This window comes from Chionomys nivalis, chromosome 11 (assembly GCF_950005125.1).
Source record: "Chionomys nivalis chromosome 11, mChiNiv1.1, whole genome shotgun sequence".
Taxonomy (NCBI): domain Eukaryota; kingdom Metazoa; phylum Chordata; class Mammalia; order Rodentia; family Cricetidae; genus Chionomys; species Chionomys nivalis.
The window spans coordinates 3,690,702-3,704,968 of NC_080096.1; the positions used below are offsets into that span (position 1 = coordinate 3,690,702).

The 14,267-nt window shown below is 55.7% G+C and overlaps 1 protein-coding gene across 6 annotated transcripts in view; it reads right to left on the reverse strand.

Annotated features, from left to right (window-relative positions):
* Positions 1-14,267, reverse strand: part of Nphp4 (nephrocystin 4) — an 81,748-nt gene that overhangs the window by 4,323 nt on the left and 63,158 nt on the right. For 5 of the 6 annotated variants that reach the window (XM_057784064.1, XM_057784063.1, XM_057784069.1 and 2 more), the window contains 7 exons: positions 12,126-12,306; positions 7,699-7,824; positions 4,946-5,151; positions 3,836-4,062; positions 3,457-3,643; positions 2,855-2,938; positions 316-472 (listed from right to left, as the gene is read on the reverse strand). In XM_057784064.1, coding sequence (XP_057640047.1) covers positions 316-472; positions 2,855-2,938; positions 3,457-3,643; positions 3,836-4,062; positions 4,946-5,151; positions 7,699-7,824; positions 12,126-12,306 — 1,168 coding nt within the window. Of the gene's footprint in view, positions 1-315; positions 473-2,854; positions 2,939-3,009; positions 3,644-3,809; positions 4,063-4,945; positions 5,152-7,698; positions 7,825-12,125; positions 12,307-14,267 lie in introns of those variants that run through there. The other variant, XM_057784066.1, reaches the window with a different exon arrangement.

Sequence of the window (14,267 nt, forward strand, 5' to 3'; positions counted from 1 at the left end):
CTTGTCAGGCTCAATCGGAGGGAGTAGCCACATATAAGCCACGAGCCATCAGCACTGAGCCATCATGGGAACACCATCAGATCCACACATCCTCACTCCTGATGGGGACAGATCTGCGTCATGGGAGTCACAAACTTTTTGCGGAACCAGCCACCAAATATGCATCTTGTCACCCCAGATAAATCTGGAAGCTTCTATTTCAAACAACAAAGGCAGGTTGGAATTTTTGAGGAGCTACTTGCCACCATGGGGAGGTACCCCTTCCCATTAGCCGAGCCTGCACAACGGCATCCACAGGGGATGTGAGAGACCTGCCTGGAAGTGTGTGCCAGGGAGGCAGGCGGATGGCCTTCTTCAGGAAGGTGAGCTCTGGGTGGTAGAAGCGGAAGACCTGGTCCACCACATGGGGCTGGGGCTCCACAGTCAGGCAAAGCACTGCAATGGGCCGGCCAGTCTCCGCCCGGAAAAGGACCTGCAGAGATGGATAGCATAAGGATCTCACCATCACCCCTGAAATGAGACAGGAAAGACAGGCATTGAAATGCATCCATAGGTGCACAGGAAAGGGGGTCAGTGGACTGGGCCCAGGGTGGCACTCAGGATGGGGAGCACTCACACACAAGTCAATCCCCGAGCTTGCGCAAGGCACACTCCTAAAAGGCCAGTGGACCAACTGGCAACCCAGCACCAAGAACTACTCCAGTCTCGACTCCACCTCCACAGGCCGGGATGTGGTGCAGGAGCGTGGCCGAGGATCCCACCCTTAGCCTCATCAGGTTTCATGGTGACAGCTAGTGCTGTGTTTAGGGACAGAGCACAGCATGGGCCCTTTGATCCCAGTGGGGCGGGGGGTGGGGGGAGGGAGGCAAAGCCTTAAACCAAGGTAACTAGAACTAGAAAGGTTCCTCTGTCAAAACGGTTCCGGAAACACCTACGCAGAACTAGCGGACGGGTGGGACAACAGGTGGAGGATTTGGTCGTTAGAGGCACAAGCACACAACACACATGTGACACACTGAGAAAAACGATGGGAAGGCAGGTGGGGAAGCGAGCTCCTTCTGAAAATGTTGGAATCTGGATTCCTGAAACTGTCCTTAGACTGTAAAGCTGACCTAAAGCTGTCTGGGTCTAGACACCCAGCCTTGCCTTCCCTGGATCACAACACAAGGCCCAAAGGAAGTCTTCTTTCCTGTTTTCCAGAGCGGCAGACATGGCAGACCAGCTGCCTGCTTGCAGCTGAAGAAGCGGAGGGTTTGGTGGGTCAAGCTGCCTAAGTGGAGGGGCTACCCATCTAAGTGGAGGGGCTACCCATCAGCTACCTTGATAGCTGCGAAGGACACAGCCCGGGGACAGGCAGCCCACCACACCAGAGAGACAGGCGGTAGCAGAGCAGCTCAAGAGTGGACATGGCAGGACAGGAAGGATAGGCATGGTGGATGTGGGGCGAGAGACAAACTGCAGTTCCTGCCTGCCAGGAGAGTTCCAGAAGCTATCCAGTCTCCATCCCAGGCCCAGGACCGTAACAATGGCTGCTGTCCAGGGTGACAAGCCCTGGCTTCCTTGGCTTACACAGAGTAACCCTGAGCTAAGGTCCAGGGACCTGGTGAGAACGGTCGCTGCAGAGGGTGCTGCTTGCTGCTGCTGACCCCCAACACATAGGAAAGGGGGAAGTACAGAGATGGTACCTGAAGAGGGTCTTCTTGCCTAAGCTAAAAGACCGCGGCCAGTTGACTGGTGACGGGGCTAGCACAGACACCATCGCAGCACGGGGCTAGCACAGACACCATCACGTTGACTGGTGACGGGGCTAGCACAGACACCATCGCAGCACGGGGCTAGCACAGACACCATCACGTTGACTGGTGACGGGGCTAGCACAGACACCATCATAGCACAAAGCTACATGTGGTCCTCCTACACACGCGAAGCCAAGGCTCTGCTTGCAGGTCAGACACAAGTTCTCACGGGTATTGCAGCCTGCTGGGCTGCACATGGCGGGACTCAGGAACATGGCGGCCTTCAGGCCACCCTCTGTTCAGACTACACAAAGCAAGGCCTGTGGGAGGAGGAGGGAGACCAAAGAACCACAAAGGCATTTCCTACAAAAAGGGTAAAATCTCGTGTTGTCCAAAGAACACCCGTTCAGTAGGCTCCTGAAAGTGCTTAAAGGCCTCTGGGAAGAGCCTCCTTCTCTGCCGTCCATCCATCTATCCATCCACCTACCCACGTATACAGGTTCACACACTCATGCACTCGTACACACACATACACTACACACACATGTATACACCACACACACACCACATACCACACTCACACACACATCACATACTCCCACACACATACACATATACCCCACACATACACGTACACACCACACACACACCACATACCACACACACACCACATACCACACACACAGACATATACTTCACAATACACATACACACCACACACATACATACACCAAACGCATATACACCACACACATATACACACCAAACACACACAAAACCTTTAGAATGATGCCAAGTTCTCATGTGCTGTGCCAGCTGTGTTTAAGGCAGCAGCCACTAGGACCTGCAGCTTCCCGTGCACAGGGCCAAGGCTGCACCAAGACTGCACAGAGCTGCCAGGTGATCCACCCATGCTGGACCCTATCGCAGGCTGTGCTAATGTCTAGGCACAGCTGCAGCCTCCCTGTCCCTGCCGCATCTTATTTCAGTCTAGAACCCTACCAGGAGGGAAGAGAGGAGGAGGGGTCAGTGTCACAGCTGGTGTCTGTCACACTCTTGGCTTGGTGGACTCAGAGAGCTGACCTGTCCTAAGGCTGAAATGCCGAGACCCCTCCTACCTTGGCGTGTTTGGTAGGCATGGCGCTGCATTTCCAAAGGGGTCGGGACTCTGGGTCTTTCTCCAGGCTCATCTCAGCAGGGGCCTGTGAGACACGAAGCAGCACAAGCCAGTCAGGGCGAATCAGGTGACAACCGGGATGTGGACCAGCCAGGGCCATGAGCTCCAGAGCGTCACCATTCTGTTCTCGTGCGGGCGCTCGGAGCTCGCTGCAGATCACCAGCCTCACCCGTCCGACTCTGTCACCACCCTGTGGCCTATCCAAGGAGCCCGCTGGACACCAGGAACTGGGACTCTTCAAGCCGCTCCTAAGTGACTGCTGAACTAACTGTTAGAGAAGCCAGAGCCTCAATGTGACTCTCCTCGTCACACTCACACACACAGGGCATACGCCTTCCCAGCACCTCCAGGAGAGAAGAATCCAGGCTGCTGCACACAGCCTGGAGGAGAGTGTATGCAGAGTGACAAGTGGGGCAGGCGCCAGTCAGGGGTGACCCCTGGTGCGGACATGAGCTAATCATCCTGCCACAGACACAAGGAGCTCTTCCCCTTTGCCACCTGGATGGACAGCGCCTCCTGCTCTGCCTGGGTCTTGCTTCACACCTGTGGTGGAGCCAGTGGGCCCACAGAGAAGTTCTGGTACTTGAAGGGGATGTGGGCCGTCTCCCGGGGTCGCAGGTAGAGCTGGGGTGCCAGGCTGCCACGCAGGTGAAACATGTCCTCCTCCAGGGGTGTGTGCAGGCCAGTGGCCTCCTTGAAGTACCTCCACTCCTGGCTGTCCAGGACAATGCTAAAGGGGAAGAAACAATGACGAGGACCCATGTGGTGTAAAGAAAATACACCCACCACCCCGAGACCCTCAGAGGAGAGGACGGGATAGCCAGCCTGGCTTCCATGCCAGAGGAGCATCTGCCCAGGGGACTCTCACGCACACACGCACACACGCACGCACATACAGAGATGGCTGGGTGGCAGCTCTTGCCTGAGCTCCGGGCTATCAATCTCGATGGCCACCGTGTGCTGAGTGTTGTGTGGGTTCTTAAGTGTGAACTCGAAGAACTCAGCCGTGCCCAGTGTGGCGTACAGCGTGTGGTGGGTGGTGATGGCCTGGCTCAGCAGGCTGGTGATGCTCTCAGCCTTGGTGCGCTCCCGGTAGGCATCAATGACCTGCAGGTCCCGTGAGTGCTGCGCACGGGTGCTCTGCTGGGCCTACAAACACAGGGTCACATCGGCATCCTCCCTGACTCGGCTTTGCTGGCCCCCCTCCAGAGGCACCGGATTCTTCTGAAATCCATTTCCCCTTATTTATCCATGAGGTTTGAAGTACGACCTGTCCCCCATACTCCAGGGATCTCAGTGTTTGTCAGGACAGAACAAAGCACCACACCCAGCTTGCCTCTGTCCCACATGCTCCTAAGAGATTCCTTTAACCACCAAGGGAGGGTGCCAGGCATTGCACTGGGGAGTTAGGAACAGTGAAAAGGGAACCACACGACCACAGGAGTCACCCAGCAGGTGCCCCGCATGGTGCCAAAGCCTGTCTGGGATGACAGTCCACAGAGGGACATAATCCCACAGTCCAGCACCCAGTGTCCTCAGGCTGGGTCCGCATATGACGACTAGTCTATGAGACCTAACTGGCTCCTGCCTGGAGCCTTCGCGGGGCGGTGAGCTCTGGTTTGCACTAGTCTATGAGACCTAACTGCCTCCCGCCTCGCACCCTCGTGGTGCTGTGTGCTCTGGTTTGTACTATAAAGCAAGGCTAGTCTGCAGGGCTCATCCAGCCCTGTGCCAGGGTTCCCAGTCTGCAGCTGCGCAGAGACCCTCAGATCCAATGCTAAGGAAGCTAAGACCGCAGAGGGGGCAGGGTCACTGTCTAAAAGGCCTTTGGACTTAAACTCATTTGAAGTAATAACACCAAAGCTCTGCTCCCTGAATGTAGGAGACCTTTTTCACAAAAGCTATGAAATTATCCCCTCGTGACCGAAAAGTCCACGTCTCTCCTCGCCTGCAAACGGTGTTGGAAGAAGAGGGGACTGCAGGGAGTAGTGGCAGGTTCTGGGGTGGGGTGCAGCAGTGGGCAGCCCCTCACCAGCAAACTGATCCTGCGACTGCCAGACTCCTCTCCAGATTCCTGCAGGCGCACCAGCCGCATCCGTTCCAGCTTACGCCTGTGCACAGCATCCGCCTCACGGCCTGCAGTCTGGGGTCCCTGGCCAGCTCGAGTGTGGGTCAACAGCATGGCGGCCAGCTCACTGTCCACATCAGCCAGCTTCTGCGCCTGTACCACGCGTTTTCCTATTGAAATGGACAGAAGAGGGGTCGGGGTGGATGTGTGGAGTACCAGCAAAGCCAGCGGCTGGTTCCCAGAGCCACTTCACAAAGAGCTTCCAGGGTGTATCTGCTCTGTGTCACTCTACGGATAAAGATGCAGATTCGAGACCTGGTCCTTTAAGCCTAAGGAACTCTGACCCTTCGCTAACACCAGAAGATGATTTTCTAAGAGAAAGCCAGGTCCCCAGGTTTATAACTGTACAATGACACTCTCTCTCAAACTGCAGCCTCAGGGAAGTGGAGATGGGGATGGGGGAATCACTGCAGAGGTCCGCCTCTCAGGGACAGCTGCGTTAACACTAAGCCCTACCAGTGTGCAGGCATCTCCAAGTTCCTACCAGAAATGGGGTACCAATACTGCTCTCAGCAGACTTTTGGAGCGAGCAACCTCCTGTGGGCAAGCTCAGATCATGGACTCGTGAAGTGCAGAAGCTGACCTAGCCACAGGCGGCAGGCAGCAGGGCAGACACTGCCTGTGCCTCCTTTCCATAGGGCGCTGGTGGAACTGTGGTTGGTGACAAGGCCACGCTACAGACTAACACAGTAAGAGCCCAGGCAGGGCGGGTCAAAGGGGACGCCTACCTTGAGACCTGGGTCCTTCCCCACTTTCAGGTGAGAGTTCTCTGAACAAGCAGAACTTCCCAGGATCTGGCTCCCTTGTCGCTACCCAGAGCCAGCACCCTGCTAAAGCACTCTGCATGGTGCTCTGCATGGCAAAGCACAGCTGTCCCTCCACTCACCCACTGCTCCGTTTCCAGGTCCCTCCCCAACATTCCATTTTACATCCATGTAATTGCTTTTTCAATGTCACAAGTTGGCTTGGACATCTTAAGGGACCGCCTGACTGAGCACTTTGTACGTCAGAGCGCAGGCCTGCAGGAGGAGGTCCAGCCTGGAATCTGGTCTGAGTAGCCTGTGGCCATGGAGAAACAGCAAATGGGGGGCAGCCACAAAGCCAGGACTCAAGATGAGTTCAGGGGACAGCAATTCACCCTAGTAGATGCCTCCCAATTCCAAAGCAACCAGAAATGGGGTTCTGGAGGGGTCACGTGGGACCACACAGGAAAAACCGATCCAGAGCTCCACCCCAGGGAACACAGGCTCTGGCAGAGAACCCTGTGCCTATCACAGAGGCCAAAGGGCCTGACTCCAGCGCTCTCCTTCTCTCAATGGACCCTCACTAGCGCCAGCTTCCTGTGCATCAGAGGGGCTGAGAATGAAGCACAATGACCCCAAGTAGGGAACCCAGGCCCCGCCTCACACCTCACCCTAATCACCAGCACAATCACGTAATCTCCCTTGCCTTAGCTCACTGAATATTAAAAAGAGGGGCTGGCCTACAACAGATGGGACATACGTGGACTGGGGTTCCCTCTGAGCACCTGCCGAGCCCACAGCCTCTTCTGTGGAGAATGCATAGTTCTACCTGTAGAATCAGGAATTAGATGGGGAAGATTCCCACGGTCTAGTGACATGGAGGCGAGAGGATTCACCGAGCTCCAAACTGTGGCTCCGGCATCCCCTTCTCAAGCCCTGGCCCATGGCCACAGCCCAAGGCGGATAGAGCTGGGACCTCCCACATTAGGAAGATCTGAGAGTCACCCTCTGTGACATCTGGGCGAAGAGCGACTCAGAGAGCACAGCCCCCTTTCCCTTCAGATGACAGCAGCTCACATTCAAGCTCTTGGGCCTTCACGTTTAAAGGAACAGAAAGACTCCAGAGTCCCCATGGAAAGTATTTTCCTCAAACCTAGGCCTTTCCCATCCTAACTCAAGGCCCGCATTCCCTAGCTCCGTAAACAGTTGAGGAACCAGTGAGGAGTTTCTAATCTGCTTTTAGAAATCAGCGTCAGGGTTAGGGAGGTGGCCCAGTGGACAGCGTCTACTCTACACACACGAGGCCCTGAGCACCCATGTAAAGTCAGCTGTGGCAGCACACGCCTGCAACCCCAGCACAGAGAGATGGAGTGAAGAGGATCCCAGGGGCTCGCTGCCTACTGGCCAGGCAGTCTAGCCAATCGGTGAGCTCTAGGCTCGGTGAGAGACCCTGCCTCAGAAAATAAGGTGGAAAGCTATAGACAGGCACTGCTGACCTCTGGCCAACACACACGCACACACGCACACATGTGCACACTCACATGCTTTCTATCTCTTCCCTGCGTGAGCAGCTCAGACTTAGGTAACTAGTAGAATTAATCACTATCTCCCTATAAGACAGCATGGTTGGATGCAGGGCCAAGCCTAGAGGAGCTTAGAGGTTCAACAGCCCTTAAAATCCCTGGGGCCATCATCAGGGACCCCAGCTGGGTATAACCAGCCAACCTTGGATCCAGATACTTGGGCAATGGACAGCAATGTGAATACACAAACCCCCACACACATACACATATACACACACACACATACACACACGCATACACACACACACACACATACACACACACGCATACACAGGCTTCTGACTCACATACCCCATCTGCCACCCAGCATGTGGTCACAGTCTCAACTCACGTCTGGGACCTCCTGGTATGAGGAGGCTTCCCCCAGAGAAGGAGTTGGCTCCGTCGTTTGAGATGACCCGAGACCTGGATGGTGGCAGCGAACTGGAACCTCTTGCTCTCGGCTCACACACGTGACCTAAACGAAAAGCACCCTCATAAGACAGGGCCCCAAACGGGGACTGGCAGAGCAGGGCAGCTCTCCCACGTGGAGCCCGGGCCGGCAGGAGCCTCTCCGTCTCCACGCTCAGACTCACACGTATGCCCAGGTGGCAGCTGCTGCAGCCCGGACGCGTCCTGCCAGGGGCATCGTGGGTAGCAGATGGGCTGTCTTTGCGCTGCCTTCTCCAGGCTTGGACCTCCACCCCCGCTGCCGCCACCACACATTATCTGACTACACACGGTTCCAGCAGAAGGTCTCCATTTCTGCACCGTCTTCTCCAGGCTTGGACACCCGCCCTCCCCCACCCGTAAGGGATCTCCATTTGATCACACAGTTCATGCCCGGGCACAGGCCTCTCCCCATGCAAGCAAAGGCAGATAGGATTTCATACAGACGCCTCTGCAGAGCAACAGGGGCCTCAGAGGAGGCTGGGCTACACTGCCTGCCAGCAGATCCAGGGCTGTCGCTATGAGATGCTGCAAGCAGATAGAGCCCAGAGGAGGCAGCATCTGACCACAGGCACACTTTCTCAGAGCACAGACCCACAAGTCCACAGGGATCAGTCCCTTGGGGTGAGAGAGAGCCTGGCTAAAGAATCACACTCCAGACTGGACCACCCAACTGCCAAGGCACACCTGTGCTGAGCATCCTACCAACCTCAGCAGGGCAGGATGGAGCAACGCTGACACTGCATCCTGACTGCCTTCTGGGACAGGCAGCAGCAGGAATCCTTGCCCAGGCTGCCCGCCTCTCTGGTGTCCCCCTGCGCATTGTGCCCTCTTGTTCACAGGGACCTCTTCCTCATGCTAGATGCACCTGCTCTCTACCTTCCTCCTGTCACAGACGCCTCAGTACTGGGTTCCTCCACATGCCCGCAGCCCTCCCGGTGAGCCATTCCTTCTGTCTGACCCAGGCTCCCCTGGAGACAGAGGCGCTCCTTTTATCTCAGCTCCTGACAGATGCATCCTCATGGATGAGGGCAGAGCTGTACTGGGCTTCCATCCTCCGCACGATCTAGCTGGTCTATAAGCAGCTGAAAACAGGTGGCCCCAAATTCAGGGACAGCAGCCTGGGTCTCAGATTCTACAGCTGGGAACCCCAGCTGTGTCAGAGCCATGCTGACCATCCCTCCAGAAAGACGGGTGAGGGCAAAGACTGTGTACCAGATCAAGGCTGAGAAGAGTCAGCGAGTTCAGAGAGCAGCTGAACGGGAGAGACAGGAACTGACTCCAGCAACCACCTGGGAGAGGGTTTGGGAGAGGGTTCCTTAGGGCAGAGAGTATGCAAAACCTCTGCTCCTGGCACCTCATTAAGCGGTCTTTGTCATCCCTTGGCAGCCGGGTGCCTCACTGCCTCTCCTGCAGGTCAGAACTCTAGAAAGCACTGGAGCGCCGTCCTCCTCGCACCGCTCATAGCTAGCTTCTGTGTCCAGCGCGAGCTGCCACAGTGCTGGGTGCCAGAGGGCAAGGCTGTCCTGTCCCCAAACTCTCTTCCCAGCAGGGAGTCATCCTAGCCGGTGTCCTGGCAGTCCACCCTCATCCTGCCCTCATCCCAGCTCTGGTACTGGTTCTGTGGACCGTGACAGCACAACAGCCTCAGCTGTCACACGCTCCCACACACAATGCAGTCTCTGTCTCCCCATAGATCTGCAGCTGTCCGCTTCTATCTGGAGTCCCGAAACTCCATGTCCACTCACCACCCCCTCCTCCGCGTGCCTGCTTCCCACCCACACACTCAGAGCCGAGCCAGGCCCCTCGGCCTTGTTCCCTCCGGGTGAGTGCGACGCAGAGGGTGGCAAATCCTCCATCACATCCCAGGGAATCACTCCAAGATGGAACACGCCTGTCACCGGGCAATGGGAACACTGCAGCTGGCGCACTCTGAGTTGGCAGGGGATTTGTACCACATGGGGAGGAAGTTCAGGATTTTCCTAGCTTTCTTGACGACCATCACCCAGTGGTCAGCGGGTCGCTCGGTCAGGCCTTGGGTCTATCCATTTCCCACCACAGTGAGCACTGCCCTATGACAAACACTGCTCCCAGATACAAAGACCAGGGAAGACACATCAAGGTCAAGATTAGTCTGCTTGGCATGGGTAGGTGACATCATTCTTTGATCTCAGGATCACAGAGGGTGGGCAGTGACACCAGCTCCAGCAGTGAGATGAGCTGGGCACCGTCAGCCTGGACGAGGGATTCTGCTGACCCCAGTGCTACCTCCCCTGGCAACAGCTGTACGCACAGGGTCGGCTTGTCAATGACAGAACAGACTGTGTGGGATGAACTCACATCCACGTGTGTTTTCAGAAACAGCACAGGCAACGCTGTTGCCACCAGGCACAGACTGCCATCGTAATCTGGCACAGAGTTTCTTCCCCTCTGGGGACGGAAGGTTATGCCAGAGTCACCAACTCATCTGCAGCACGGGACTCCCAAAGTGACTCCTCAGGTGTCAGTCCCTCACCAGAGCACAAGTTCATCATCATGGATGCTCTCTAAACCTAGGCTCTGCCATCAGCCCTCCTGCCTGCGTCCCCAAAGGCTTCTGCAAGAGGACTCCTGAGGGACCTGCCTGCCCCCTACCTACTCCAGCAGTGTAACTGGTGGAAAGGAAGGCAGTATCCTTGAAGGACAAAAGACAGCATGAAGAAAATCGGCAAAGGAAGCCCAATGGTCCGGGGTAGAAAGCACAGAGCGAGCCAGAAAGCCGGCAGGGGAGAGGTGGCTGCCGGCACCTATGTTCTGTCCCGTGCAGCCATCCCACTGTGAATGAAGCTGCTGTGTGCTGCGACCAGGCCGAGGTGTAGGCTTTGTGTTTGTCACCCTAAGGTTTCCACAGCCAGCATCCAATTTGCTGAAACTTGACTGCTACGCCAAACAGAATTACTGGTTTTATAGAGAAATGAAAGCCGTAACATTTCCGCTACCTAACAAAAAGTGGGGGTCGGGGGGGGGGACGGGTGGCCCACCGACACACTGCAGTACACTCGCCCTTCACAGGCAGCACGCACCAGTGTCCCTGGCGCTGGCTATCTCGGGCACTCCCCCCATGGGCTTATCTCCCTTTTGCAGGCCAAGTATGAAAATGACAGTTTAAGATAACATATAACGGAGCCCATCTTTCTTCTGAGATAAGATTTTCAAACCTGGAGTCACTGCACATCTGTGGGCTGGTGAATTAAATATAAAAAGAGCCGCTGGGGTTGGAGTGGGGCACGTCCTGCGGCTCCCCGAGCCGCTGGGGCTCCTGAGCAAAGCCCGCCTCTCACAGGAGCCTCGTTTATTTCTCAGGAACCTAATTGAGTTTTGCTGTTTCCATATTGTCTATTTTCCAAGCTGCCTCGGATTTACATTTGTAAACAAGCAGGCAGAAACCTCCAACCAGACTTAATGAGCTGTGCGCTCCCTCCTCTGCCACCGCGGCTCCGCAAACCCGTGCTTCAGCACAGGCTGGATGTGGCCCGTGGGGCTCTTGGACATAAACCCAGGCTGGGTTTTGAGGAATGGGAAAATTCCTATTAAGATGGCAGAGATCTTAGTCCTGGCCTAGCGAAGGCCTCCCACAACCTGTCCCTGCACTTTCAGTTTTAGCAGGAAAATCACCCACCTTTTGGGGTTCCCTCAAGGGAAGACCAATAAGCATGTTGCAAGCACTGAAGGGTTCCCTACCGGCCCACCTCCCCAAAACAGGTGCCTGATCTTCTGTGCCTGGACACCTCTGTCCATAGACTTCTCTGTTCTCAAGTGATGACCTCTGGAGAGTCCAGGCAGGACCACCCAGAGCCAGTCCCAACCACCTGCCCGCGCTGGTCAGGTAGGGATAATAACAAGAGCAGGCTGTGTCTGTCCCTCTGCTGAGCCACGTTGAGCCAGTGTCAAAAGAAATGCTCTCCTCCTTCTGTGTCCCTGAGCTGCACAGAAAACTCCAGATATTCTCTTCTCTCTCTGATGGACAAGTTCTGGGGCTGGAACTCTAGGTCAGACCCCCCAGGCACCTAGACACTCTGTTTGGGAGTAATCACGAGATGACCTGTGGACAAGCCAGAGAAGATTGGTGATTCTGAGCTCCCATTGGAACCTAGGCAGTGAACGCCCACCATCAGCACAGGTGTAGGGGCCAAGATCTGGCTGGAAGCCACGCTCACCCATATCTTGGTTTCCTACAAAGTGTGGGATGTCCACTGTGGGACTGCTACCTTCCTGCTCCAGCTAGGGAAGCTGGCGCTGGAGAAACGACACAAAAACAAGTGAACCCGGTGAAGCTGCCAGGAGTCTTACCCACATTGGCCAAGGTCAAGTGCAGGCGGCCCTTCACCAGCGTGTGGACACCGATGGGCTTGACGTTGCCGAAGCCAGCCATGTCGCCACTCACCACCATTGTCTCCTGCTCGTACTCAGTGGCCACGACCTCCAACTCATGGGAGACCTGAACAGCGGGCCGCCCTTGGCGGAGGAGGTGCTGCAGAGGGAAGAGAGAGCTAGCGCTGAGCTCCTGACCCATCCAGAGAGGCCCTGGAGGAGGAGGAAGGCAGGTCCGTGCAGGGTGTCAGCTGTAGAGCTTGGGTCACCTGCCACACTGAAGCGGAGATGAGGTCAGAAACATCAGCTTAAACAAAGCATAACCCAGTCTGCCCTCCAAATAAACACTGGGTGGCACTGTGGTGCACCAAGGGCCTGCCAGCTGCCTGGCAGGAGCCAGCCAGCCTCCAAAGGGAAGAAATGCAGGCGGCAGAACAAGGCAGGCACTGACCCAGCCCCTCTCTGGAGAAAACTGGGATTTCATAGCAAAGGTGGCACAGGGACCAGGAAGAAAGCCAGGCCAAGGCACCTAGCAGAGGCCAGAAGGATGGAACCACAGGCTAACTGAAGGAGGGGACAGATGGGGTCACAGGATATGGGCACCTCTGGACCTGGGCTGAGGCAGCATGAAGCCCTATGTGCCAGCACAGCGGGTAAGCAGAGAGCCCCGCCCCAGGACAGCATCCATGGGGCTCTCTTGAGCACGTCTCTCCAGCTTCTGCCTGAGCCCATGCAAGCCTGGGCACTAGGGATGGAATTACAGGCTCCAGGCCAGCTTGGACCTCGTCAGCTCATGTGCCCCGGAGCTTCCTCCTGCCAGACAGGAGGATGGAACCAGAATACAGCCCAAGCTTCTGTAACTCTTGACTCTCCTGCAGCCACGAGAGCACCTTCCCTGGGAGCAAAGGTGCTAGGCTGAGCTACGGCTGCCAGCCCGTGACAACTGCACATCACAGCAAGCATACATGCATCCATGGTTCAAGAGCCCTGGTACTGGAAAACAGGACAAAGCCTTTGGAGAATGACCCAGAAATATAGAAAACCATCGAGCATTTGCAGGAAGCAAGGAGATGTGAACAGAACAAGGCATCGGGTGTCTGCTACAGCAGAAGGCAGGGTGCAAAGATGGGACCTCTGCAGGGAAGGGTGTGGCTGCTCAGAGCCCATCGGGAACAGAGCCTCGCGGGCCCCAGCTGCTCTGTGTTTCTGAAGCCCTCGCTCCACTGCTTCGGACGTGACATCGGGGCACACAGAGGCAAAGAGCAAGGGCATTAGAGTAAGGACTGTCCAGAATCCCAGTTCTAATGGTTATCAGCGTGACTGTGAATTTGTCTCCACTGGAAGTGGGTTAACAAGAGGTCACCCCAAAGTGGGCAAGGGCTTCCTTGAGAGAAGCATGGAGGCCATTAGGGCTCCAGCCACACAAGGAGGCCTTAAACCAAACATGGATTCTTCTTTGCCTTTTAACTTTAAAAGTTAAGTAGAGGGACTAGAGAGGCGGCTCAGCAGTTGAGAGTATTTGCTGCCCTTCCAGTTCAGTTCCCAGCACCCACAGGCAGAGCTGCCTGTAACTGTGGTTTCAGGGGACCCATTGCCCTCCTCGGGTCGAGGAATTTCCAAGGAGACAGACCCAGTAAGGTAGCTCCAGCTGGGGCCAGAAGCCCCCCACCCACCCACCCATCATGCTTCTATAGCTGTCTTGTGAGTTCCCTTATATCCTTCCCGACTCCTCTTTGCTTCAGACTCCGCCTCCAGCATCCACAAACTAACCCTACCCAAGAAGCATCATCCTCACAGAGGACACCAAAGCCAGGGATGCTGAGTAATGTAGTATGGAGGGCCGGCTTGTTGGGGTTTCTGTCCCGCCCGGTCCCCCAGCCATTTAGTCCCAGAGAAAATCACACAGAGATCTCCATAAGATTATAAAACTGACTGGTCCATTAGCTCAGGCTACTTATTAGCTCTTGTAGCTTATATTAACCCATTATTCTTATCTATGTTAGCCACATGGTTCAGTACCTTTCTCAGCAGGACAGCTCACATCCTGCTTCTTCGGTGATCTGGGCAGAACTGCAGGAAGAGCTTCCTTCTTCCCAGAATTCTCCTGTTCTCATTGCCCCA